This window comes from Anomaloglossus baeobatrachus, chromosome 3 (genome assembly GCF_048569485.1).
Source record: "Anomaloglossus baeobatrachus isolate aAnoBae1 chromosome 3, aAnoBae1.hap1, whole genome shotgun sequence".
Taxonomy (NCBI): domain Eukaryota; kingdom Metazoa; phylum Chordata; class Amphibia; order Anura; family Aromobatidae; genus Anomaloglossus; species Anomaloglossus baeobatrachus.
In genome coordinates, this window is record NC_134355.1 from 700677477 (window position 1) to 700703359 (window position 25883).

The 25883-nt window shown below is 48.9% G+C and overlaps 1 protein-coding gene across 1 annotated transcript in view; it reads right to left on the reverse strand.

Moving 5' to 3' along the window:
• The window catches only part of LOC142297106 (uncharacterized), a 148428-nt gene that overhangs the window by 107016 nt on the left and 15529 nt on the right, over positions 1 to 25883 (reverse strand). The window contains exon 2 of the mRNA XM_075341368.1: positions 8503 to 8670. Within this exon, the coding sequence (XP_075197483.1) occupies positions 8503 to 8571 (69 nt within the window). The 5' untranslated portion in view covers positions 8572 to 8670. The remainder of the gene's footprint in view (positions 1 to 8502; positions 8671 to 25883) is intronic.

The window sequence follows — 25883 nt, forward strand, 5'->3', positions numbered from 1 at the left end:
AGGTGACCCGGCCGGGACAGGCTTATCCTCAAGTATTAAAATCTCAGTCAAGCCCCGATACAGCCCTGCCCCCAACAATGAGCTCAGGTTATAATAGAGGATAGGGCCTCCCCATTTTGGTACACGTTGTCGTGGGTTGTCTTTTATACCTTTTATCAAAATAGCAGTAACTAGGTACTCGGTGTCATTTACATGTCCTAACGCTGTAATGCGCACAATAGTGCACACATGGTAAATAATGTAAAATAAGGTTTTACTTAAGATTACTACATCTAAACTACCTGGTTCTTGTACAGACTAGGGGCAATAGTAGAAGTAGTAAGAAAGATCAGTACCGCGCCACAGCTTCTAGCACCACCCTCAAGCAAAGCATCATCAGGGGTGGGGCTATAAGCAGTGAGTGAGTGACACCAGTGCCACCCCACAGCCTCTAGCACCGCCCTCAGGCAAAGCATCATCAGGGGTGGGGCTATAAGCTGTGAGTGAGTGACACCGCTGCCACCCCACAGCCTCTAGCACCGCCCTCAGGCAAAGCATCATCTGGGGTAGGGCTATAAGCAGTGAGTGACACCAGTGCCACCCCACAGCCTCTAGCACCGCCCTCAGGCAAAGCATCATCTGGGGTAGGGCTATACGCAGTGAGTGACACCAGTGCCACCCCACAGCCTCTAGCACCGCCCTCAGGCAAAGCATCATCAGGGGTAGGGCTATACGCAGTGAGTGACACCAGTGCCACCCCACAGTCTCTAGCACCGCCCTCAAGCAAAGCGTCATCTGGGGTAGGGCTATACGCAGTGAGTGACACCAGTGCCACCCCACAGCCTCTAGTACCGCCCTCAAGCAAAGCATCATCAGGGGTAGGGCTATAAGCAGTGAGGGACACCAGTGCCACCCCACAGTCTCTAGCACCGCCCTCAAGCAAAGCATCATCAAGGGTAGGGCTATGCGCAGTGAGTGACACCAGGGATGACCCTTTGTGACGCATCGTTTGAGAGCAGAGCTAGAGGCTTTGGGGCAGCGCTGGCGTCACTTGCTACATCTAGCGCAGCCGACATCTTTCACACAATCAATGGAAGCAGCCATAGAGAAATGAGCAGCATACCGGCGCTGCACTAACCCAGGCCATAGCGTCCATCAGACATCCAGAACATCCTCTGGTGGAGGTGATGCAAGAAACTAGTAATTATCTGCAGCATCGTCACCTGGTGTCTTGTTCCAGGAGGAGTGATGGACGCTGTGAGCAGTGACTGCAGCTCCAGCCTCCTGTGATGTGAAATTTGAGACTCAAACAAAACCTCACAGGAAGTGCAGAAAAAAAACCCAAAACTTTAGGGATTAGATAGCTAGGAGAGAAATGAATGGAATTGTAGAACAGATAATTACAAAAGTGGGCGGTAAACAGATAGAAAATACATTTTAGGTGCTGGATCACCCCTTTAAGCATTCCGACATTAGTAGGCTCAATTATGGAAATAGTCAATTTTTATGAAGAGAAAAAAGCCCCAGGATTAGTCTAAACCAGGGGTCTCAAACACGCGGCCCGTGGGCCGCATGCGGCCCTTCAGGTGGCTTCTTGCGGCCCGCTGGCCCGTGGACCTGGTAAAGATGGCGACCGATGCAGGGGCCGCAGCTGCCAGTTATTTATTTCAGCCTACAGTTTTGTCTTTGCCGCGCACAGTGAAGTTCTCACTGCAGAACGCAATAACAGCCGCCTGCCAATCAGAGGCAAGCACCTGCTGCATATGACCTCAGATGCTTGCCTGTGATTGGCCAGTGGCTGTTGTGCAGTGAGAACTGCTTTGCACGCGCCGGCCGAAAGTTCAGCGGTGACAGCAGCTGTGATCATTACCGGGTCCACGTGCCTGCGTGCTGCCGACAGCAGGTGAGAAGAATGTTTTTGTGTGTGTGTGGGGTTCTGTGTTGCTGGCTGAGGCTGCAGTGTGTGTGGCATGCCGTGTGTGTGTGTGATTCTGTTGCTGGCTGAGGCTGCACAGAGAGTGTGTGTGTGTGTGTGTGTGTGTGTGTTAGCTGAGGCTGCACAGGGTGGGGGGGGCGGTGTGAGCTGATGAGGCTGCACAGGGTGGGGGGGGTGGTGTGAGCTGATGAGGCTGCACAGGGTGGGGGGGGGCGGTGTGAGCTGATGAGGCTGCACAGGGTGGGGGGGGTGGTGTGAGCTGATGAGGCTGCACAGGGTGGGGGTGGTGGTGGTGTGAGCTGATGAGGCTGCACAGGGTGGGGGGGGGTGGTGTGAGCTGATGAGGCTGCACAGGGTGGGTGGGGGGGTGGTGTGAGCTGATGAGGCTGCACAGGGTGGGGGGTGTGTGTGTGTGTGTGTGTGTGTGTGTGTGTGTGTGTGTGTGTGTGTGTGTGTGTGTGTGTGTGAGCTGAGGCACATTGCTACAAGGGGACAAGGATGCACACATTTTTACAGAATGGGAAACAAGATGGGGCACATTACTACAAGATGTTGGCCAAAATTACTATGTGGTGGTTATTGTAAAACTATTACTTATAAAAAGGGGAAAAAATGTAAAAAAAAAAAGTGTGTGTATATATATATATTTATTTATTTATATATTACACACTACACACTTGTTATAATGGACAAATGAAAAATGTTCAAAAACAGTGATTCAAGGGTGTATAGAAAGAAAAAAATGGTACCACTACCAATGTCACTTTGTCCTGAAAGGAATGCGGCCCCTCAAATTATTTTTTTCCTGTGTGCGGCCCATACACCCAGCAGAGTTTGAGACCCCTGGTCTAAACAAACTAAGTCTTCAAGTGATGATGATGTATGATCTTCCTAGTGTAAGAAGTGAGAATTCAGCTGCCTTACACAATACATAGACTGGATACATAAGACTTATGCGGGCGTCACACGAGACGATATATCGGGCGATAGGTCGTCTGGGTCACGTCGTAAGTGGCGCACATCCGGCGTCGTTTGATATATCATAGTGTGTGACAGCTACGAGCGATGGTGAACGAGCAAAAATACTCACCTTAATCGTTGCTCGTTGACACGTCGCTCATTTTCAAAAAGTCGTTTCTTCTTCTCTGTGCCGGTTGTTCATCGTACCCGGGGCAGCACACATCGCTGCGTGTGACACCCCGGGAACGATGAACTGCAGCTTACCTGCGTCCTGCCAGCAATGCGGAAGGAAGGAGGTGGGTGGGATGTTTACGTCCCGCTCATCTCCGCCCCTCCGCTTCTATTGGCCGGCTGCTGTGACGCCGATTGTCCCAACCCCTTCAGGAAATGGATGTTCGCCGCCCACAGTGAGGTCGCTCAGCTGGTAAGTGCGTGTGACAGGGGTTTAACGGCTTTGTGCACCATGGGCAACTAATTGCCGTAACGCACAAACGACGGGTACACGATCGCACGATAGATCGTAACGTGTGACACCCGCATTACTCTAGGATCTACTCTTGCTTACCGTGCAGTCTACCTGCACTCCACCACTCTCGCACTGCCTCCCCGCGAGTACTGATGAGTGAACCTGAACAGTGAAATTCAGCATTCGTAGCGGACATCTAGTGCCCGTGTCAGGGACGTCTGGGCTCAAATTCAGACTCTGAACAGTTTGGTTTTTATTAAGGTCTGGGCAGCACAGGGCAATCCGGGAAAGTTACAAAACAGCGCTCGAATGGGAACAGTAATAAACAGCTATTAACATCTGCCAGGTACTAACTGCAACTCTCCTCAGAGGTGGGCTCAACGCCTGCCCTCCACAGCCCCTAATAGTAAAGGGAACTAATCACCAGGATTTTCATATACAAGGTAAAGCCAGTGCAGTACTGGCGCTATCAGGCTGATTCTATACATACAGTGCTATACTGGCACTATCAGGCTGATTCTATACATACAGTGCTATACTGGCACTATCAGGCTGATTCTATACATACAGTGCTATACTGGTGCTATCAGGCAGATTCTATACATACAGTGCTATACTGGCACTATCAGGCTGATTCTATACATACAGTGCTATACTGGCACTATCAGGCTGATTCTATACATACAGTGCTATACTGGCATTATCAGGCTGATTCTATACACACAGTGCTATACTGGCACTATCAGGCTGATTCTATACACACAGTGCTATACTGGCACTATCAGGCTGATTCTATACATACAGTGCTATACTGGCACTATCAGGCTGATTCTATACATACAGTGCTATACTGGCACTATCAGGCTGATTCTATACATACAGTGCTATACTGGCACTATCAGGCTGATTCTATACATACAGTGCTATACTGGTGCTATCAGGCAGATTCTATACATACAGTGCTATACTGGCACTATCAGGCTGATTCTATACATACAGTGCTATACTGGCACTATCAGGCTGATTCTATACATACAGTGCTATACTGGCATTATCAGGCTGATTCTATACACACAGTGCTATACTGGCACTATCAGGCTGATTCTATACATACAGTGCTATACTGGCACTATCAGGCTGATTCTATACACACAGTGCTATACTGGCACTATCAGGCTGATTCTATACACACAGTGCTATACTGGCACTATCAGGCTGATTCTATACACACAGTGCTATACTGGCACTATCAGGCTGATTCTATACACACAGTGCTATACTGGCACTATCAGGCTGATTCTATACACACAGTGCTATACTGGCACTATCAGGCTGATTCTATACACACAGTGCTATACTGGCACTATCAGGCTGATTCTATACATACAGTGCTATACTGGCACTATCAGGCTGATTCTATACACACAGTGCTATACTGGCACTATCAGGCTGATTCTATACATACAGTGCTATACTGGCACTATCAGGCTGGTTCTATACATACAGTGCTATACTGGCACTATCAGGCTGATTCTATACATACAGTGCTATACTGGCACTATCAGGCTGGTTCTATACATACAGTGCTATACTGGCGCTATCAGGCTGATTCTATACATGCCATTAGTGGGCAGCTCGGATGTTTAGTCTTTCAAATCCAAGAAAGTGAAGTTTAAAAATTCGTCAGCCTTTTGATTGACAATTGCACCGGAGCAGATAATATATGGGTGTGAATTCATCTGGATTCCCGCCCCCCACCGCCTGTTCCTCCCTCAATCTGGCTCTATGCTAATTTTACTATTCATTAAGATGGCGTCAGAGTTGGCGCCTGCGCAAAGCGCTTATCTCTGGCACCAGCTTTGTGAATATCGTGTTACCCCCTGCTATTCTATTCTTCCGACTGGTTCCAAGCTGGGTACAAATAGGCAGCTGGGGGTTGGGGCAGCCCATACCTGCCTGCTGTACCTGACTAGCATATAAAAATATAGCGAAGCCCATGTCTTTTTTTTTTTTTTTTTTTTTTTATTAAAAAAAATAAGGGGCTTCTTTGGATTTTTCATTGCCAGTGAAGGCAACATCAAGCAGTTGGGGCCAGTAGCTGCTTGGATTACCCTCAAACAGCAATAGAAAATGAAGCGGGAGCCCACTCATTTTTTAACCCTAACCCTAGGGTTAGGGGTTAGGGTTATGTGTTTCATGTGAGCAGTCAATTCACAGCTGACATCAACCACAAAAATATTAACCCAATTGGACAGTTGTCACTGCTTTCCACCAGTGACTTATATAGAGTTCGGTTCCAAGTACCTGGACCAAACTTTGGACTAAAGTCTGGTCAAACCCAAACATCCACATGTCTGCTCATCCTTACTCATGAGTCTTCAAAAACACTACCTCTACATGGAAAGCAGTGAGGAAAGAGTTCACCTCTCAACTAAGCGAATAATAGAGAAATATAGGAGGAGTGTTGTGAACGACGTCTGTGTGGGTGCTGTTCTGAAGCTCCCTCTGGTAGCCAGGAATGGTAGTGGAGCTGAATCTGAGCCTGTGACTCAAACAGGTGTCAGTTTTAATTGGGAATTGGGGGAAGTCCTATTGCAGACAAGTCTAGTCTATATAGGAGAGCACTTTCTGCTTTGTGGGCGCCGGTTATAAATTGTATATTCCTCAGTTTCTGTTCCTGGCCTGGAGCTTTGGCCTTCTCTGTATCCCTGAGCAAGACTTCTACAGATAAGTGTTCAGTTTTTGCCTTGCTTCCAGGTTTACACCTTAGGGTGCTGTTTTTCCTTGTTTTGCTTTGTATCTGTTTTCTTGCAGGTGAAGTTTTGTTTCTCTTGTGTTGTGAGCATGGGGGTTGCCCCTGTAACAGCTCTCCTGCAGGAAAAGGTATTTTATCCCTGTCTAATTTGATTATTTGCTGTTCTGTATTTGTGTTCTTTTTTGTATTTTGTTCTCCCATTATTTACAGGAGTACCTGATATAGTGGGGGTGAGGTCGTATTAACCAGAGCCAGCATGGGTTTGTAACTAATAAGTCATGTCAGACTAATTTAATTTCCTTCTATGACAAAATCACTGACTGGGTGGATCAGGGAAATGCAGTAGATATAGTATATCTTGACTTCAGTAAAGCATTTGACAAAGTATCTCATACAATCCTTATTGAAAAAATGACCAAGTGTGGAATGGACAAGGCAACTGAGATGGATTCGTAACTGGCTTAGTGATCGGAGTCAAAGAGTGGTCATAAATGGCTGCACATCCAGGTGGAAGAGTGTCTCAAGTGGGGTACCTCAGGGCTCTGTCCTGGGCCCAGTGTTGATCAACATCCTTATCAATGATTTAGATGAAAGTATTAAGGGTAAACTGATTAAATTTGCTGATGACACAAAGCTAGGAGGAATAGCTAATACTAGAGAAGAGAGAGAGGATTCAAACAAGATCTAAACAAGCTGGAACAATGGGCAGCAACTAATAGAATGGTTTTTAACAGGGAGAAATGCAAAGTCATACATTTGGGCAAGAATAATGAAAAGAGCATATACAGCATGGAAGGAAAGAGCTAGCCAACAGCATGTGTCAAAAAGACTTGGGTATACTAATCGATCACAGACTGAACATGAGTCAACAGTGTGACGCAGCAGCAAAAACGGCAAACAGCATTCTAGGAAGTATTAACAGAAGCATACATTCTAGATCACGTGAAGTCATTATCCCCCTTTACTCCTCTTTGGTCAGACCTCATCTGGAATATTGTGTCCAGTTCTGGGCACCACATTTTTAAAAAGACCAACAAACTGGATCAAGTTCAGAGAAGAGTGACCAGAATTGTGACTGGACTGCAAACCATGTCCTATGAGGAACGGTTACAGGATTTAGGATTGTTTAGCTTGCAAAAGAGAAGACTGAGAGGAGACTTAATAGCTGTCTACAAATATCTTACAGGCGGTCACACTGTAGAGGGATCAGTTTTATGCTCATTTTCACAAGGAAAGACTAGAAGCAATGGGATGAAACTGATGGGGAGCAGACATAGATTAGATATTAGAAAAATCTTTTTGACAGTGAGAGAGTGATCAACGAGTGGAACAGGCGGCCACGAGAGGTGGGGAGTTCTCCTTCAATGGAAGTTTTAAAAAGAGGTTGGACGGACATCTGTCTGGGATGATTTAGTGAATCCTGCTTTGAGCAGGAGGTTGGACCAGATGACCCAGGAGGTCCATTCCAACTCTAATATTCCATGATTCTATGACCTCCAGGGCCATTTTTACTATCAGGAGTTTGATATTTTTCTATAGGGATTTTGCACTGACCACAATCAGTTTCCTTTCCTATGCTTTGTATCAAGTTAGTCAGGCCTCACCTTTGCTAAATCTATTTTTCCTATCCGAGTATTGTGTTTTCCTACATGACTGTTAACTTTGTAGGTGGGGGGCTGTCTACTCCTTTGGGGACAACTCTGAGGCAAGATAGATTTCCTCATTTCATTCTGTGAGGCGTAGTTAGTTTCTCAGGCTGTGACGAGGCGTCTAGATTTTTAGGAACACTCCATGGTGTGGTCTGATAGTCAGGGGATTGCGGCCAGCCCAGGTTACAACTACTCCTGTTTCTTGGTGTTTTTAAACCAATGGGAGTTTTTTGTAATCTTCCACGGTTACCAGATCATAGCAGAGTTTACCTCTCCGCTCAGCAGATAATATAGAATATACAGGAGTTTACCCCTCCACTCAGCAGAGAATATAGAATATACAGGAGTTTACCTCTCCACTCAGCAGATAATATAGAATATACAGGAGTTTACCCCTCCACTCAGCAGATAATATAGAATATACAGGAGTTTACCCTCCACTCAGCAGATAATATAGAATATACAGGAGTTTACCTCTCCACTCAGCAGAGAATACAGAATATACAGGAGTTTACCCTCCACTCAGCAGATAATATAGAATATACAGGAGTTTACCCCTCCACTCAGCAGATAATATAGAATATACAGGAGTTTACCCTCCACTCAGCAGATAATATAGAATATACAGGAGTTTACCCTCCACTCAGCAGATAATATAGAATATACAGGAGTTTACCTCTCCACTCAGCAGATAATATAGAATATACAGGAGTTTACCCTCCACTCAGCAGATAATATAGAATATACAGGAGTTTACCTCTCCGCTCAGCACACAGATGATCTCCAAGGCGATGTCTATGATTTTTCTGGAGATCTTTTTGTCCATTCTTGGTGAGTCATTCAGGAGCGTTTTGGATGGAGATTCGATAAAACTTGATAATCTGGAGGGATCTGGTCCCACAGGAGTCTCTGATTGAGTAAGGGTCTGGAAATCACAGAGGGGATATGGTTAATAGTGGAATATGGCGCTTATGAAGATATGCCTTTTATCAGAGCTTTCAATCAATCACAATTTCTACCTTAGAACAACATTTTTCCAGAAAGTGAACATTTGACCTATTACAGAGGAATATCCATCACACCCGGACGCTAGATCGTATACACATTATGTCATGGGCGGAGAGGAGTTTTGGGAACGCCGCTCGCCTCGGGGGAATCGCTGGCACTCGGGTCCGATGCTTCTGCTCCTTGGTGGCTCGAGCATGGGGCCGGACCCGGGGTTCGAGCAGCGCCTCCTCGCCCACGAGTGAAAAGGGGAGGTTTGGTGGTGGGATGTCGGTTGTGACGCCACCCACAAGGTTGTGGTGATGGTGGGCACCACCGCTGCTTGTGACGGGGGTTCCCGGGAGCGCTGGCGGGGAGCAGCTGAGGTGTTGGCCCTGCCGTAGGTAGGGGCTGTTAGTCCCGGTTGGGGGAAGTTGGTGAGTAGGGGATTGGTGCAGGTGCAGACTCGGGGAGGCAGCGCGGATGCGGGGCAGCGATGCGGCGCTGTGCCGAATGGCACTGGTGTACCAACTCAGGTAGTCAATGACAGAGTCTCTGGTAAACCAAACGGCTGGATGGACGGGGCCCGCAGTCGGCTGCGGTATCTTCACTCTCCCCGGACGGGTTGATGGTGGCTCTTTCCCTGCACCTGTGTGTAAGTGTTTGACCCCTATGGATTCCCACGGGTGGTCCACTCCCCAGCTTGTACGTGTCAGGAGAGCCCGTTTTGCCCGCAGGCGCTGGCCCTTGGATCTCTGGCCGTTGGCAGTGGCTCTTATCCGGACGTGTTGGGCTGTTGCCTTCTGACGGGACTTGGGTGGGAATGAACCCCTGAGGTCCAGACCGCAATCAGAGATTTTTGACCGTTACGGCGGCTTCTGAGCCTAGTCAGGGTCTGAGTACCGTGCCTTGGTGCTTAGCTTCACTCCGCTCCCCGGTTCGGTACCGGCAGGCCACCGCCCGACCCCGGTCCTACGATTCCGCAGACTTCCACCAACGCCTGCAGACGGCCACCACCGTCTGATGACCATGCTGATGGTGCCTGTGCTCCGACCCAGACACACACACTCTCCACAACTCCAACTTCTACCTCAACTCCAACTCTACTCCAACTCAACTGCAAACTACAACTCACTACTTTTTCCGCCTCAAGGCCTGTGAACTCCTCGGTGGGTGGGGCCAACCGCCTGGCTCCGTCCCACCTGGTGTGGACATCAGACCCTGGAGGGAGGCAACAAGGGTTTTTGTTTGACGGGCGTTCCTGACCAGGGGAGGGTGTGTGTGCGTATGTGATGTTATTCTGTGACATCCTGGGTCCAGGGCGTCACAATTACACCCCCACCCTACATCGTATACACCACCCCCCCCCACCCTACATCGTATACACCACCCCCCCCCACCCTACATCGTATACACCCCCCCCCCCCACCCTACATCGTATACACCCCCCCCCCCCACCCTACATCGTATACACCCCCCCCCCACCCTACATCGTATACACCCCCCCCCCCCCACCCTACATCGTATACACCCCCCCCACCCTACATCGTATACACCACCCCCCCCCCACCCTACATCGTATACACCACCCCCCCCCACCCTACATCGTATACACCACCCCCCCCCACCCTACATCGTATACACCACCCCCCCCCCCACCCTACATCGTATACACCACACCCCCCCCCCACCCTACATCGTATACACCCCCCCCCCCACCCTACATCGTATACACCCCCCCCCCCCACCCTACATCGTATACACCACACCCCCCCCCCCACCCTACATCGTATACACCACACCCCCCCCCCACCCTACATCGTATACACCACACCCCCCCCCCCCCACCCTACATCGTATACACCACACCCCCCCCCACCCTACATCGTATACACCACACCCCCCCCCCACCCTACATCGTATACACCACACCCCCCCCCACCCTACATCGTATACACCACACACCCCCCCACCCTACATCGTATACACCACACCCCCCCCACCCTACATCGTATACACCTCACACCCCCCACCCTACATCGTATACACCTCACACCCCCCACCCTACATCGTATACACCTCACACCCCCCACCCTACATCGTATACACCACACCCCCCCCCACCCTACATCGTATACACCACACCCCCCCCCCCCACCCTACATCGTATACACCACACCCCCCCACCCTACATCGTATACACCTCACACCCCCCCACCCTACATCGTATACACCTCACACCCCCCACCCTACATCGTATACACCTCCCACCCTACATCGTATACACCCCCCACCCTACATCTTATACACATCACACTACACAGTGGTAAGTGTAATAGATTGTCCGTAAAAGAGGAACCCTTCATGTAAGATAGTACTCTGCAGGTATTAAATTTCTCCTGTAAATTGATAAGGATACCCCCTAAGAAAGAGGCGCTGAACGCAGCTTTAACCTGAATATACAGCAGGAGTATTGAAACCAGCGATTGTGGAGTGTGACCGACGTATTGTAAAATTGTGTTGGTGAATCAGTATCGCCGTCCTCAGTGTTTCTGTTTTTTTGTGACCTTAAGTGATGAAAAATCCTAGTAGTTGAAGTTCTCGCTCATGTTCCATACCCAGAAGAGGACCGTACAGTGTAACAGGAGTAAGACGTATTGCAGATACAATGGTCACTGTGCCGTCATATGGTGTAGGAGGGAAACTCTGGAACTGGGTAGTATATACAGACCATTACACTCAACCTTCTTTTGTCCAGAACAGATTCAGTTTAAGGACTGGCAACTTAAGAAGACAGTGGTTACAGAAAGTATTCACACCCCTTTACATTTTTTCACTCTGATTCATTGCAGCCATTTGGTAAATTCTCATTATTGTACACTCTGCGCCCCATCCCCAATCCTGACAAAAAAACAAAAAAAAAAAAAAAACTAAAAACAGAAATGTAGAACAAATTTATTAAACAAGAAAACCTGAAATATTCCATGGTGATAAGTATTCAGCCCCTTTTGCTCAGACACTCATATGTAAGTCACATGCTGTACTTTTCCTTGTGACCCTCCTTGAGATGGTTCTGCTCCTTCATTGGGGTCCAGCTGTGTGTAATTACACTGATAGGACGTGATTTGGAAAGGCGCACACCTGTCTATATAAGACCTCACAGCTCACACTGCATGTCACCCCAAATGAGTATCATGAGGTCAAATGAACTGGCCAAGGCACTCAGAGACAGAATTGTGGCAAGGCAGAGATCTGGCCAAGGTTACAAAAAAATTTATGCAGTATTCAAGGTTCCTAAGAGCACAATAGCCTCCATAATCATTAAATGGAAGACATTTGGGACCAGCAGAACTCTCCCTAGACCCGGCCGTCCAGCCAAACTGAGCAATCGTGGGAGAAGAGCCTTGGTGAGAGAGGTAAAGAAGAACCCCAAGATCACTGCGGCTTAGCTCCAGAGATGCAGTAGGGAGATGGGAGATAGGTTAATTTGTAGGTTAATTTGTGGAACTATCACTGCAGCCTCCACCAGTCGGGCCTTTATGGGAGAGAGACCCGACGGAAGCCTCTCCTTAGTGCAAGACATACAGTTGTGCTCAAAGTTTGCATACCCCGGCAGATTTTTTGTTTTCTTGGCCTTTTTCAGATAATATGAATAATGACACACAATCTTTCTTTGAAATCATGGTTAGTGGTCGGGTGAAGCCATTTATTGTCAAACTACTGCGTTTTCTCTTTTTAAAATCATAATGACAACCAAAAACATCCAAATGACACTGATGAAAAGTTCACACACCCCGGTGATTTTGGCTGATAACATGCACAGACAATGACACAAATTCTTAATACCGTGTGTTGCCCCCTCTAATATCAACGACTGCTTGAAGTCTTTTGTGGTAGTTGTGGATGAGGCTCTTTATTTTTTCAGATGGTGAAGCTGCCCATTCTTCTTGGTCAGATGGTGAAGCTGCCCATTCTTCTTGGCGCCTCCAGTTCCTGCAAATTCTTGGGCTTTCTTGCATGAACTGCGCTTTGCTTCAGTTCTCCTCAGAGTGGCTCAATCATATTGCGATCAGGAGACTGAGATGGCCACTCCAGAACCTTCACTTTGATCTCTTGTAGCCAAGGACAGGTCGACTTGGCCTTGTGTTTTGGATCGTTGTCATCTTGAAACATCCAGGTACGTCCATGCGCAGCGTCCGGGCTGCTGAGTGCAAATTTGCCTCCAGTATTTGCTGATAATGTGCTGCATTCATCTTTCCTTCAACTTTGACCAAGTTTCTTGTGCCTTTGTAGCTCACACATCCTTAAATCATCAGCGATCCACCTCCGTGCTTTACAGTAGGAATGGTCTTCCTTTCATCATAGGCCTTGTTGACACCTCTCCAAAGGTAACGTTTAGGGTTGTGGCCAAAAAGTTCAATTTTGTTCTCATCACTCCAAATTACCTTGTTCCAGAAGTTTGGTGGCTCGGCTCTGGGCTGTTTGGAGGCTTGTAGGTGAGCTACTTTGTGAAATTTGCGCAGTAATGGCTTTCTTCGGCGACTTGACCATGGAGACAATTTTTCTTCAAGTGCCTCCTTATTGTACATCTTGAAGCAGCCGCACCACTAGTTTTCAGTGAGTCCTGGATTTCAGCTGATGTTACTTGTGGGTTTTTCTTTGCATCCTGAACAATTTTCCTGGCAGTTGTGGCCGAAATGTTTGTTGATCTACCTGATCGTGGTTTGGTTTTTACAGCGCCCCTGATTTTCAATTTGTTAATCACAGTTTGATCACTGCTGACTGACATTATCAATTCCTTGGATATCTTTTTGTATCCCTTTCCTGTTTTATACAGTTCAACTATCTTTTCCCGTAGACACCTTGACAATTCTTTTGCTTTCCCCATGACTCACAATCTAGAAAGGTCAGTGGCTGGATGAGAGATGCAAGAGTCCTGTCTGGACCCCAGAAAGTCACTCAGCTTTTATGCACACACTGGTTACAAGCGCACAGGTCACAGGTGAGGAGGTCACCTTTATTAGCCATTCACACCCATTTGTATCAACTTCTGTGCATGTTATCAGGCCACAATCACCGGGGTGTGAGAACTTTTCATCAGGGTCATTTGGATGTTTTTGGTTGTCATTATGATTTAAAAAGAGAAAAACACAGTAGATGACAATAAATGGTTTCACCCGACTGCTAATCATGATGGAAAAAAAAGATTGTGTGTTATCCTTCATATTCTCTGAAAAAAAAAAAAAAAAGCCAAGAAAGCAAAAAAAAAAAAACAAAAAACTGCCAGGGTGTGTAAACGTTTGAGCACAACTGTATGAAAGCTGCATAGAGTTTGAAAAACAAAAAAAAACAACACAACAACAACACATGAAGGACTCCCAGACTATGAAAAATAAGATTCTCGGGTCTGATGAGACAAAGATAGAACTTTCTAGTGATAATTCTAAGCAGTATGTGTGGAAAAAACCAGGCACTGCTCATCACCTGCCCAATACAATCACCACAGTGAAGCATGGTGGTGGAAGAATCATGCTATGGGGCAGGGACAGGACGACTGGTTGCAATTGAAAGAAAGATGAATGCGGCCAAGTACAGAGAGATCCTGGAAAAAAAAAAAAATCCTCTAGAGCGCTCTGGACCTCAGACTCAGCCGAAGGTTCACCTTCCAATAAGACAATGACCCTAAGCACACAGCTAAAATAACAAAGGAGTGGCTACAGAACAACTCTGTGACCATTCCTGACCGGCCCAGCCAGAGCCCTGACCTAAACCCAATTGAGAATCTCTGGAGAGACCTGAAAATGGCGTCCACCAACGTTCACCATCCAACATGACGGAACTGGAGAGGATCTGCAAGGAATAACGGCCGAGGATCCCCAAATCCAGGATCCCAAGAAGACTCATGGCTGTACTAGCTCAAAAGGGAGGGTGCTTCTACTCAATACTGAGGAAAGGGGCTGAATACTTATGCCCATGTGATATACTGAGCAAAGGGGCTAAATACTTATGATCATGTGATATTTCAGTTTTTCTTATTTAATAAATTTGCAAACATTTCTGTTTTTTTCTGTCAAGATGGGGGATGGGGCAGAGTGCACATTACGGAGGAAAAAAAAAAAATGGATCAAATGGCTGCAATGAAACAAAAAGTGAAAAATCTAAAAAGGGTGTGAATACTTTCCGTACCCACTGGACGTAACCTCTCAGTGAGTGACTATAACTCAGAAGAAACCATTCATGGCGCGGTGTATCAGATCTGTGATAGTATGAAAACCCAGAGAAACTTGCAGTCCCTATAATTGATGTAATCCTGCACCCCCCTTTTTAACATACTTTTTACAATACACGGAAAGGTTATCAAAATTAGGTCTATTTACTCTAGAAAAGAGAAGACTTAGGGGAGACCTAATAAATATGTACAAATATATCAGAGGGCCATATAGAGATCTCTCCCATGATCTGTTTGTACAAAGGACTATGACAAGAACAAGGGGGCATTCTTTTCGATTGGAGGAAAGAAAATTCCTACATCAGCATAGAAGAGGGTTCTTCACGGTAAGAGCAGTGAGGCTCTGGAACTCTCTTCCTGAGGAAGTGGTGATGGCCACTCACTGAATGAATGTAAGAGAGGAATGGAGGCTTTTCTTGATAGCAAAAGTATAGAAGGTTATAAATAGCATAATCTTACAGGTAGATAGAAGAGCGACCAAGATTATTAGAGGAATGGGGGGGGCTGCAACACCAAGACAGGTTATTACACTTGGGGTTATTTAGTTTGGAAAAACGAAGGCTTAGGGGGGGATGTAATCACAATGAATAAATATATGAGGGGACAGTACAGAGACCTTTCCAAAGATCTCTTTACACCTAGGCCTGCGACTGGAACAGGGGGCATCCGCTACGTCTTGAGGAAAGAAGGTTTAATCATAATCACAGACGAGGATTCTTTACTGTACGAGCAGTGAGACTATGGAACTCTCTGCCGCATGATGTTGTAATGAGGGATTCACTAGTAAAATTTAAGCAGAGCCTGATCGCATTTCTTGAAAAATATAATATTACCAGTTATGTATATTGGATTTTATGACAGGGTGTTGATCCAGGGAACTAGTCTGATTGCCGGATGTGGACGAAGGAAGGACATTTTTTCCCCATTGAAGCTTATTTGACACATTGGGGTTTTTTTGCCTTCCTCTGGATCAACATGTTAGGCTACGGGTTGAACTAGATGGACTTAGAGTCTCCCTTCAACCTTAAAAAACTATGATACTATGAACATTTCTGCCTTATGCAGGACTGATGGGATAGTCAAATGTGTACGTATAAAATTATATATATATATATATATATATATATATATATATATATATATATATAAAAAAAAAAAGCATCTAAGTGGTTAGAGGCAGGTAGAAAATAAATATGGGACAGACCTGCAGACATTGTGGTCAACAGGAACCCCTGAGCTAACTATTGTGTGTCCTGCGTCTCCCCACGCCCAGGTATATCGTATATCGCCCAAGATGTGGCCCTCCTGAGGGAAAGAGGCAAGTCCTGTACATTATATACCTCCTAGGATAGAACATTACCTGCAGGCACAAGATCCGCCCACCAGCGGTCCTGGTGTCCTGTGATTGGTTCCAGTCGGACGCGCCCCCAGCCTGTGTGGCAGCGTGTCTAACTGCCTGCAATCACAGACCCTGTCTGCATGTCATTATCACGGTATAAAAGTAAACTGGTGAAGGGACCCCCATATTATGATACCCAGCACAGATAACGCATACAGCCACCCCCACAGCAGTGCTCTTATATTGGCTGCGTATCAATTTATTTATTTATTTATTTTTTTAAAGCCATGAGCGGTTTATCTGATTATTAATTATTATTAAAATAAATTATTTTAAAAAAAAAACAAGTGTGTAGTTCCTGCCCCCTCCCCATTTTGATACCCAGCCAGGATAAAGGCCGACAGCTGGTATTCTCAAACTGGGGAGACCCATGGTGATTGGGCCCCCCGGCCTAAAAATAGCAGCCTGCAGCTGCCCAGGATTGTCATATTCATTAGATGTGACATTCCCAGCACTTAACCCGGCTCTTCCTGATTGCACTGCTGTGGTGGCAATCGGTGGTACTAAGTAGGTAATGACAGCTCACTGCTGCCACCAAGTCCCAGATTAGTAAAGGCAGAGTCTATGAGACCCGCTATTACTAATCTGTAAGTGAAAAGAAAAAAAACAAAACAAAAACCACCACCTCTCACTACTTTATTAGCCTCAAAAACACTCATTTCCAATGTAATCCACAGGAGGTCCAATCACGATTTCAGCTCTCCTACCTCTGAATTGACATGGGGCAGCCATATAGAACATGGCCGCCCGCTGTGAGCTTCAGGCAAAGAATGAATGAGCTGCATGATGCAGCATTGACGTCACTCAGGTTATTTGTGGTCACAGCTGAAGGTCCCACGGTCCTGACCTCAGCAAAGGCGAGGTCATGGCATCTCCTGGCAGAAAACTGCATTTTTATTTTGCCAAAGAGATGCAGATTTGGTGCTTAAATGTAAACAGCAAATTCCTGCACCCAATCTGCTGGCAAAAAAAATGCATTACTACCACATGACCACATGCAGCATGATGCGATTTTTTTGCCAGGAGGTGTAGATTCGCTGTATGAATATGGTGTAAAAATTTAATCACCAAATTTACAACCCAAAAATGCAAATAAAAAAGGTTTTGATGCCACTGCAGTGTAGTTTTCTGCCAGGGAGTGCAAATTGATGCGGAAGTGTCTGCACCACATTTCAGCACCAAATTTCCACCTCGTGGCAGAAAACTACACCGAAATGGTGTGAAAAACGATTTTTTTTTTGCATTTTTGAGCCAAAAGATGCAAATTTGGTAATTAAATGTTTAAACTATATTCATACACCCAATCTTCACCTCCTGGCAAAAAAGTCATGTCACTATGGCATCATAACGCATGGTGTTTTGATGTGGGTTTTTTTTTACCAGGAGATGTAGATTGGGTGCAGGAAAATGCTGTTGAAATTTCAGCAGCAAATCAGCATCTCTTGAGGCTAATAAGCAGCCCTGGAAGAAGAGTGAGAGGCCTGAAGAGAGAGCCGCGCTGGAGACTTGCTAAGTATAGCACACATGGTTTATTTATTTATTTTTTTTTTTAAACTGAAGATTTCCTACAGTGGTGTGTACTACTCCCTTCAGAGGAGAGCACAAACAGGCTGTAACCAGAGTAGAAAGAGAAGTGTGAGGCCGCGTTGCACAACTGAGGAGAGCACAAACAGGCTGTAACCAGAGTAGAGAGAAGTGGAGGCCGCGCTGCACAACTGAGGAGAGCACAAACAGGCTGTAACCAGAGTAGAGAGAAGTGGAGGCCGCGCTGCACAACTGAGGAGAGCACAAACAGGCTGTAACCGGAGTAAAGAGAAGTGAAGGCCGCGCTGCACAACTGAGGAGAGCACAAACAGGCTGTAACCAGAGTAGAGAGAAGTGGAGGCCGCGCTGCACAACTGAGGAGAGCACAAACAGGCTGTAACCAGAGTAGAGAGAAGTGGAGGCCGCGCTGCACAACTGAGGAGAGCACAAACAGGCTGTAACCAGAGTAGAAAGAGAAGTGTGAGGCCGCGCTGCACAACTGAGGAGAGCACAAACAGGCTGTAACCAGAGTAGAGAGAAGTGGAGGCCGCGCTGCACAACTGAGGAGAGCACAAACAGGCTGTAACCGGAGTAGAGAGAAGTGGAGGCCGCGCTGCACAACTGAGGAGAGCACAAACAGGCTGTAACCGGAATAGAGAGAAGTGGAGGCCGCGCTGCACAACTGAGGAGGGCACAAACAGGCTGTAACCGGAGTAGAGAGAAGTGGAGGCCGCGCTGCAAAACTGAGGAGAGCACAAACAGGCTGTAACCAGAGTAGAGAGAAGTGGAGGCCGCGCTGCACAACTGAGGAGAGCACAAACAGGCTGTAACCGGAGTAGAGAGAAGTGGAGGCCGCGCTGCACAACTGAGGAGAGCACAAACAGGCTGTAACCGGAGTAGAGAGAAGTGGAGGCCGCGCTGCACAACTGAGGAGAGCACAAACAGGCTGTAACCAGAGTAGAGAGAAGTGGAGGCCGCGCTGCACAACTGAGCAACAAGACAAGTGCATTACAGTCTCTAGTGTGAGAAATCCACGCCTCACAGGTCCTCAACTGGCAGCTTCATTACATAGTACCCGCAAAACACCAGTGTCACCGTCCACAGTGAAGAGGCGACTGCGGGATGCCGGCCTTCAGGGCAGAGGGGCAAAGAAAAAGCCATATCTGAGACTGGATAATAAAAGATTAATATGGGCGAAATAACACAGACATTGGACAGAGGAAGATTGGAAAAAAGTGTTATGGACGGACGAATCAAAGTGTGAGGTGTTTGGATCACACAGAAGAACATTTGTAAGAAGGAGACCTACTGAAAAGATGCTGGAAAAGTGCCTGACGCCCTCTGTCAAGCATGGTGGAGGTCATGTGATGGTCTGGGGTTGCCTTGGGTGTTGGTAAAGTGGGAGATTTGTACAAGTTTAAAGGGATATTGAATAAGGCTATCACTCCATTTTGCAACGCCATGCCATACCCTGTGGACAGCGCTTGACTGGAGCCAGTTTCATCCTACAACAGGACAATGACCCAAAGCCACCTCCAAATTGTGCATGAGCTATTTAGGGAAGAAGCCGGCAGCTGGTATCTATCTGTAATGGAGGGGCCCAGTCACCAGACCTCAACCCTATAGAGCTGTTGTGGGAGCAGCTTGACCGTATGGTGCCAAAAAGTGCCCATCAAGACAATCCAACCTGTGGGATGGGGGGGGGGGGGGGGAGCATGGGGGGAAATATCTCCAGATTATCTCCGCAAATTAACAGCTACAATGCAAAGGTCTGCAAAGCTGGAATTGTGCAAAGGAGCGATCTGTGCCGAAAGCCAAGTGTGAAGAGAAGTTATTATTTCACGTAAAAATCATTATTTCTCCCCTCGTCACGGTCTGGACGAGATTCTCTATTCATTATACAGCTCATCTGAGAAATACATAGAGGATATTCATGGAAAAGACAAAATTGTCTGGAGGAGAACAAACTTCTCAACTGTAGTGTACATGTGAGCGGGGTGTGTACGCTTCTCTATAGATGTGAGCGGGGTGTGTACGCTCCTCTATAGATGTGAGCGGGGTGTGTACGCTCCTCTATAGATGTGAGCGGGGTGTGTACTCTGCTCTATAGATGTGAGCGGGGTGTGTACTCTCCTCTATAGATGTGAGCGGGGTGTGGACGCTCCTCTATAGATGTGAGCGGGGTGTGGACGCTCCTCTATAGATGTGAGCGGGGTGTGTACGCTCCTCTATAGATGTGAGCGGGGTGTGTACGCTCCTCTATAGATGTGAGCGGGGTGTGTACGCTCCTCTATAGATTGTGAGCGGGGGTGTGTACGCTCCTCTATAGATGTGAGCGGGGTGTGTACGCTCCTCTATAGATGTGAGCGGGGTGTGTACGCTCCTCTATAGATGTGAGCGGGGTGTGTACCCTCCTCTATAGATGTGAGCGGGTGTGTACGCTCTCTCTATAGATGTGGAGCGGGGTGTGGACGCTCCTCTATAGATGTGAGCGGGGTGTGTACGCTCCTCTATAGATGTGAGCGGGGTGTGGACGCTCCTCTATAGATGTGAGCGGGGTGTGGACGCTCCTCTATAGATGTGAGCGGGGTGTGGACGCTCCTCTATAGATGTGAGCGGGGTGTGGACGCTCCTCTATAGATGTGAGCGGGGTGTGTACGCTCCTCTATAGATGTGAGCGGGGTGTGTACGCTCCTCTATAGATGTGAGCGGGGTGTGGACCGCTCCTCTATAGATGTGAGCGGGGTGTGTACGCTCCTCTATAGATGTGAGCGGGGTGTGTACGCTCCTCTATAGATGTGAGCGGGGTGTGTACGCTCCTCTATAGATGTGAGCGGGGTGTGTACGCTCCTCTATAGATGTGAGCGGGGTGTGTACGCTCCTCTATAGATGTGAGCGGGGTGTGTACGCTCCTCTATAGATGTGAGCGGGGTGTGTACGCTCCTCTATAGATGTGAGCGGGGTGTGTACGCTCCTCTATAGATGTGAGCGGGGTGTGTACGCTCCTCTATAGATGTGAGCGGGGTGTGTACGCTCCTCTATAGATGTGAGCGGGGTGTGTACGCTCCTCTATAGATGTGAGCGGGGTGTGTACGCTCCTCTATAGATGTGAGCGGGGTGTGTACGCTCCTCTATAGATGTGAGCGGGGTGTGTACGCTCCTCTATAGATGTGAGCGGGGTGTGTACGCTCCTCTATAGATGTGAGCGGGGTGTGTACGCTCCTCTATAGATGTGAGCGGGGTGTGTACGCTCCTCTATAGATGTGAGCGGGGTGTGTACGCTCCTCTATAGATGTGAGCGGGGTGTGTACGCTCCTCTATAGATGTGAGCGGGGTGTGTGACCGCTCCTCTATAGATGTGAGCGGGGTGTGTCCGCTCCTCTATAGATGTGAGCGGGGTGTGTACCGCTCCTCTATAGATGTGAGCGGGGTGTGTCCGCTCCTCTATAGATGTGAGCGGGGTGTGTCCGCTCCTCTATAGATGTGAGCGGGGTGTGTACGCTCCTCTATAGATGTGAGCGGGGTGTGTCCGCTCCTCTATAGATGTGAGCGGGGTGTGTACGCTCCTCTATAGATGTGAGCGGGGTGTGTCCCGCTCCTCTATAGATGTGAGCGGGGTGTGTCCGCTCCTCTATAGATGTGAGCGGGGTGTGTCCGCTCCTCTATAGATGTGAGCGGGGTGTGTCCGCTCCTCTATAGATGTGAGCGGGGTGTGTCCGCTCCTCTATAGATGTGAGCGGGGTGTGTACGCTCCTCTATAGATGTGAGCGGGGGTGTGTCCGCTCCTCTATAGATGTGAGCGGGGTGTGTCCGCTCCTCTATAGATGTGAGCGGGGTGTGTACGCTCCTCTATAGATGTGAGCGGGGTGTGTACGCTCCTCTATAGATGTGAGCGGGGTGTGTCCGCTCCTCTATAGATGTGAGCGGGGTGTGTACGCTCCTCTATAGATGTGAGCGGGGTGTGTCCGCTCCTCTATAGATGTGAGCGGGGTGTTGTCCGCTCCTCTATTAGATGTGAGCGGGGTGTGTCCGCTCCTCTATAGATGTGAGCGGGGTGTGTCCGCTCCTCTATAGATGTGAGCGGGTGTGTGTCCGCTCCTCTATAGATGTGAGCGGGGTGTGTACCGCTCCTCTATAGATGTGAGCGGGTTGTGTCCGCTCCTCTATAGATGTGAGCGGGGTGTGTCCGCTCCTCTATAGATGTGAGCGGGGTGTGTACCGGCTCCTCTATAGATGTGAGCGTGGTGTGTCCGCTCCTTCTATAGATGTGAGCGGGGTGTGTACCGCTTCCTCTATAGATGTGAGAGGTAGGTCTTGGTGTGTGTGTACGCTCCTCTATAGATGTGATCGGTTGGTGTGTTATCCGCTCCTCTATAGATGTGAGCGGGGTGTGTACGCTCCTCTATAGATGTGAGCGGGGGTGTGTCCGCTCCTCTATAGATGTGAGCGGGGTGTGGTACGCTCCTCTATAGATGTGAGCGGGGTGTGGACGCTCCTCTATAGATGTGAGCGGGGTGTGGACGCTCCTCTATAGATGTGAGCGGGGTGTGTACGCTCCTCTATAGATGTGAGCGGGGTGTGTACGCTCCTCTATAGATGTGAGCGGGGTGTGTACGCTCCTCTATAGATGTGAGCGGGGTGTGTCCGCTCCTCTATAGATGTGAGCGGGGGTCTGTACACTCCTCTATAGATGTGAGCGGGGTGTGTCCGCTCCTCTATAGATGTGAGCGGGGTGTGTCGCTCCTCTATAGATGTGAGCGGGGTGTGTACGCTCCTCTATAGATGTGAGCGGGGTGTGTACGCTCCTCTATAGATGTGAGCGGGGGTGTGTACGCTCCTCTATAGATGTGAGCGGGGTGTGTACGCTCCTCTATAGATGTGAGCGGGGTCTATACACTCCTCTATAGATGTGAGCGGGGTGTGTCCGCTCCTCTATAGATGTGAGCGGGGTGTGTACGCTCCTCTATAGATGTGAGCGGGGGTGTGTACGCTCCTCTATAGATGTGAGCGGGGTGTGGACGCTCCTCTATAGATGTGAGCGGGGTGTGTACACTCCTCTATAGATGTGAGCGGGGTGTGTACGCTCCTCTATAGATGTGAGCGGGGTGTGTACACTCCTCTATAGATGTGAGCGGGGTGTGTCCGCTCCTCTATAGATGTGAGCGGGGTGTAGTACAGCTCCTCTATAGATGTGAGCGGGGTGTGTACGCTCCTCTATAGATGTGAGCGGGGTGTGTGACGCTCCTCTATAGATGTGAGCGGGGTGTGTCCGCTCCTCTATAGATGTGAGCGGGGTGTGTACGCTCCTCTATAGATGTGAGCGGGGTGTGTGTCGCTCTCTATAGATGTGAGCGGGGTGTGTACGCTCCTCTATAGATGTGAGCGGGGTGTGTCCGCTCCTCTATAGATGTGAGCGGGGTGTGTACGCTCCTCTATAGATGTGAGCGGGGTGTGTACGCTCCTCTATAGATGTGAGCGGGGTGTGTACGCTCCTCTATAGATGTGAGCGGGGTGTGTACGACTCCCTCTATAGATGTGAGCGGGGTGTGTACGCTCCTCTATAGATGTGAGCGGGGTGTGTACGCTCCTCTATAGATGTGAGCGGGGTGTGTACGCTCCTCTATAGATGTGAGCGGGGTGTGTACGCTCCTCTATAGATGTGAGCGGGGTGTGTACGCTCCTCTATAGATGGAGCGGGGTGTGTACGCTCCTCTATAGATGTGAGCGGGGTGTGTACGCTCCTCTATAGATGTGAGCGGGGTGTGTACGCTCCTCTATAGATGTGAGCGGGTGTGTCCGCTCCTCTATAGATGTGAGCGGGGTGTGTACGCTCCTCTATAGATGTGAGCGGGGTGTGTACGCTCCTCTATAGATGTGAGCGGGGTGTGTACCGCTCCTCTATAGATGTGAGCGGGGTGTGTCCGCTCCTCTATAGATGTGAGCGGGGTGTGTACGCTCCTCTATAGATGTGAGCGGGGTGTGTACGCTCCTCTATAGATGTGAGCGGGGGTGTGTACGCTCCTCTATAGATGTGAGCGGGGTGTGTACGCTCCTCTATAGATGTGAGCGGGGTGTGTACGCTCCTCTATAGATGTGAGCGGGGTGTGTCCGCTCCTCTATAGATGTGAGCGGGGTGTGTACACTCCTCTATAGATGTGAGCGGGGTGTGTACGCTCCTCTATAGATGTGAGCGGGGTGTGTACGCTCCTCTATAGATGTGAGCGGGGTGTGTACGCTCCTCTATAGATGTGAGCGGGGTGTGTACGCTTCCTCTATAGATGTGAGCGGGGTGTGTACGCTCCTCTATAGATGTGAGCGGGGTGTGTACGCTCCTCTATAGATGTGAGCGGGGTGTGTACGCTCCTCTATAGATGTGAGCGGGGTGTGTGTACACTCCTCTATAGATGTGAGCGGGGTGTGTGACGCTCCTCTATAGATGTGAGCGGGGTGTGTACGCTCCTCTATAGATGTGAGCGGGGTGTGTCCGCTCCTCTATAGATGTGAGCGGGGTGTGTACCGCTCCTCTATAGATGTGAGCGGGGTGTGTACCCTCCTCTATAGATGTGAGCGGGGTGTGTACGCTCCTCTATAGATGTGAGCGGGGGTGTGTACGCTCCTCTATAGATGTGAGCGGGGTGTGTACGCTCCTCTATAGATGTGAGCGGGGTGTGTACGCCTCCTCTATAGATGTGAGCGGGGTGTGTACGCTCCTCTATAGATGTGAGCGGGGGTGTGTACGCTCCTCTATAGATGTGAGCGGGGGTGTGTACGCTCCTCTCATAGATGTGAGCGGGGTGTGTACGCTCCTCTATAGATGTGAGCGGGGTGTGTACCCTCCTCTATAGATGTGAGCGGGGTGTGTACGCTCCTCTATAGATGTGAGCGGGGGTGGTCCGCTCCTCTATAGATGTGAGCGGGGTGTGTACGCTCCTCTATAGATGTGAGCGGGGTGTGTACCCTCCTCTATAGATGTGAGCGGGGTGTGTACGCTCCTCTATAGATGTGAGCGGGGTGTGTCCGCTCCTCTATAGATGTGAGCGGGGTGTGTCCGCTCCTCTATAGATGTGAGCGGGGGTGTGTACCGCTCCTCTATAGATGTGAGGCGGGGGTGTGTACGCTCCTCTATAGATGTGAGCGGGGTGTGTACGCTCCTCTATAGATGTGAGCGGGGTGTGTACGCTCCTCCATAGATGTGAGCGGGGTGTGGACGCTCCTCTATAGATGTGAGCGGGGTGTGTACCCTCCTCTATAGATGTGAGCGGGGTGTGTACGCTCCTCTATAGATGTGAGCGGGGTGTGTCCGCTCCTCTATAGATGTGAGCGGGGTGTGTACGCTCCTCTATAGATGTGAGCGGGGTGTGTACGCTCCTCTATAGATGTGAGCGGGGTGTGTACGCTCCTCTATAGATGTGAGCGGGGGTGTGTACGCTCCTCTATAGATGTGAGCGGGGTGTGACGCTCCTCTATAGATGTGAGCGGGGTGTGTACGCTCCTCTATAGATGTGAGCGGGGTGTGTACCCTCCTCTATAGATGTGAGCGGGGTGTGTCCGCTCCTCTATAGATGTGAGCGGGGTGTGTCCGCTCCTCTATAGATGTGAGCGGGTGTGTACGCTCCTCTATAGATGTGAGCGGGGTGTGTACGCTCCTCTATAGATGTAGCGGGGTGTGTCCGCTCCTCTATAGATGTGAGCGGGGTGTGTACGCTCCTCTATAGATGTGAGCGGGGTGTGTACGCTCCTCTATAGATGTGAGCGGGGTGTGTCGTCCTCTATAGATGTGAGCGGGGTGTGTACGCTCCTCTATAGATGTGAGCGGGTGTGTTGTACCGCTCCTCTATAGATGTGAGCGGGGTGTGTACGCTCCTCTATAGATGTGAGCGGGGTGTGTCCGCTCCTCTATAGATGTGAGCGGGGTGTGTACGCTCCTCTATAGATGTGAGCGGGGTGTGTCCGCTCCTCTATAGATGTAGCTGCGGGGTGTGTACACTCCCTCTATAGATGT